At 51.5% G+C, this 2,616-nt stretch overlaps 1 protein-coding gene across 2 annotated transcripts in view; it reads right to left on the bottom strand.

Moving 5' to 3' along the window:
• The window catches only part of Llph (LLP homolog, long-term synaptic facilitation factor), a 5,124-nt gene extending 3,663 nt beyond the window's left edge, over positions 1-1,461 (bottom strand). The window contains exons 1-2 of one of the 2 annotated variants that reach the window (XM_005357920.3): positions 1,364-1,461; positions 100-311 (exon numbers count right to left, since the gene is read on the bottom strand). In XM_005357920.3, the coding sequence (XP_005357977.1) occupies positions 100-304 (205 nt within the window). In that variant the 5' untranslated portion in view covers positions 305-311; positions 1,364-1,461. Of the gene's footprint in view, positions 1-99; positions 312-801; positions 1,313-1,363 lie in introns of those variants that run through there. The other variant, XM_005357921.3, reaches the window with a different exon arrangement.
• Between the last annotated feature and the right edge of the window lie 1,155 nt (positions 1,462-2,616).

Below are 2,616 nucleotides of genomic sequence, written 5' to 3'. Positions count from 1 at the left end.
GTCTCGAAAAACCAAAAAACAAAAAAAAAAAAAAAAGGGGGGGGGGTAAGGAAAAGCTGATCCACTTTCTAATGATGAAAATAAAGCACACAAGCTCACCCTTTTCACCCTCCACCGCACACTGCATTTTCTCCTGGCACTGTTTGGGTACCACCACAGTTGCTATTTCTTCAACATCTTTCATTAAAGCATCCCCGTCAACTCTGAGAATACTTTTCAGTCTGTTGAGCTCCCTTGGGGCATTCTTCTTTCTCTTCTCAGCACGCATCTTCCTTTTCCACTTACTCCGTAAGCTCTTAGCCATGCCTTACCTGGTGGGCAACAAAAACACAAGAAGAAAGTTTAACGCCAAGGAAATGTCTAGGCAGACGTCTTCATGCTTACCTTATGTGAGACTCAACGAAGAGCAGACACTGGTTAAATATAAGGTCAAGCCCCCAGAGGCCAGTGACAAATTATAAACCAATCCATTCTCACAGCTCCTTCGTAGACACCAAGTTAACAAACCGCCTTCAAATTCCCTATTGCTCTCCCGCCTTGCTCGACCTCTCAGCCCTAAATCCTTCACAAGGTGAACTTTTTTTTAAGCTCAGAGCATAGCTCTGCCTTTTAAAAAATTCTTTTTTGTAGTTATTGTTTGAGACTGTTTCTCTGCGCAGTCCTGGCTGTCCTGGAACTCACTCTGTAGACCAGGCTGGCCTCCAACTCACAGAGTTCCGCCTGCCTCTGCCTCCCGAGTGCTGGGGTTAAAGGCGTGCGCCACCACCGCCCGGCTTTTTAAAGACTTCTCGACTGACTTACCCTCGTGTCTTCAGGTATCAAAGTTGCAGCCCGCTACTCCCGAGCCTCCTTCAACTCTCCTCCCACCCCCACCCGCAAGCTTCAGTAGCGCCGGCGAAAAAGCCCATACTACGCGCACTTCAGGTCCATCATTCACTGTTCGCTGCCTGGAAACTGCTCTCCCAGAAGCTTGCTCTGTTCGGCACCTCAGACTCTTCTGTCCCCCGCCCCTGCTCAGCAAAGTCTCGCCCCGAAGCTCCTTCAGCTGCTCTCATTCGCCGCTGGAGCCCTCGAGAGCGCAGGTTGTGGGACTGGGGGACGCGAGGTGAGCATCCTCCGGACGCCAACAATCGTCTAAGGACCCACACTCCCCGTGGAGGGTCGCGGAGACCCACGCAGCCGGCCGACCTCGGCCTGGGCTCCGCTAGTCACAGCCTGGGGGAGAGCGGTGCCGCCATCACGATCCCGGGCCTCGCCCTCCCGAGCCCCGCACAGCCAGGCCGACGCCAGGGCCGCGGCGGAGGGACGATCTGAGGCCTGCTCTCCACGCCGCAGAACTAAGCCCGGGGCCCACGCGACTCACCTGAGAAACACGACAGCACTGCACGCGTGAGACGCCAGCCGGAAGTCCCCGTACTTCCGCCTTCCGGTCAAGGCCGGCGCGCGGCGTGCCGGGAATCCTGAGAGGCGTGGCGTTTGGAAGCCTGGCGTGGACCCGCCTTGAGAGTCTGTGGGTCTGCAGTTGAAGAAGACGCTGTGTTTGGAGAAAGCAGAAGGAATTTCCTGTCGGGAGTGACAAATTATAAATCAAGCCATTCTGAAGGCCTCGGATAGGCCAAGCCCGGCCGGGGGCCCTGCCTGTGACAACCTCGCGGATAACAGGGTACCCGCGGGATTGGTCAGCGCTTACCATCCTAGAACCCTTAGTGAGGTTTTTATTTGCAGCCTAGAAAGTTTCGCATTCCGTTGAGGATCCCAGTATGTACGCGTATGTGGGAATATATTAAAGTGTACGATTTAAATACATCAAGTTTGCTGCATGCCAATTATATTTCAAAGCTGTCAGCCAAAGCAGAAAATAATCCTTCCCCATCCCGAAGAACGTAAAGGGTAACATGAACTGTTTCAACCAATGCTGACTTGTCCGAACCGGTCCATACCCGAGGCAAAGCTAAAGTTAGGATAGTTTTGCCCGGGCTATTGGGGATACACAGGTCTCTTACCATTTTTGACAGATACGAGTGAGCAGTGGCCTCATTCACTGATCTTCAGTAGGTGATTAGGCAACATATTAAGTACTCAATACTATCTGTAAGGAGATTACAGCAAATATCTTTCAGGATTTATTTTGATGGTGTATGAGCGTTTTGTCTGACAGAAATGGTCTTAGGATTTACTATTGCTGTCAAGGACATAGTCTTAGGATTTACTGTTGCTGTCAAGGACCATGACCACGACAACTCTCACAAAGAAAACATGTAATTGGGGTGGCTTGTGAACCAGTTTCAGAAGTTCAGTCCGTTATCATCATGACCCGGAACATGGTGGCATGCAGGCAGATGTGGTGCTACATCTTGCAGAATAGGAAGACACACTGACCGAAGAAGCTAGAGAAAAGAGACCTCGAAGCCCGCCCCCACAGTGACACACTTCCTCCAACAAGATCATACTTCCTAATAGTGCCACTTCTTTTGAGGGCCATTTTCTTTCAAACCACCACAATATGTGTGTGTGTGCCACATGTGTGTCTGGTGTCAGGGGAGGCCGCAAGAGGGTATCTCATCCCCTCCAACTGCAGTTATCATGTGAGTCACCACGTGGGTGCTGGGAATCGAA

The sequence above is a fragment of the Microtus ochrogaster genome, chromosome 24, assembly GCF_000317375.1.
Source record: "Microtus ochrogaster isolate Prairie Vole_2 chromosome 24, MicOch1.0, whole genome shotgun sequence".
Lineage (NCBI taxonomy): Eukaryota > Metazoa > Chordata > Mammalia > Rodentia > Cricetidae > Microtus > Microtus ochrogaster.
The sequence above is the reverse complement of the archived record's forward strand: the minus strand, read 5'-3'. Positions and strand labels throughout refer to the sequence as shown.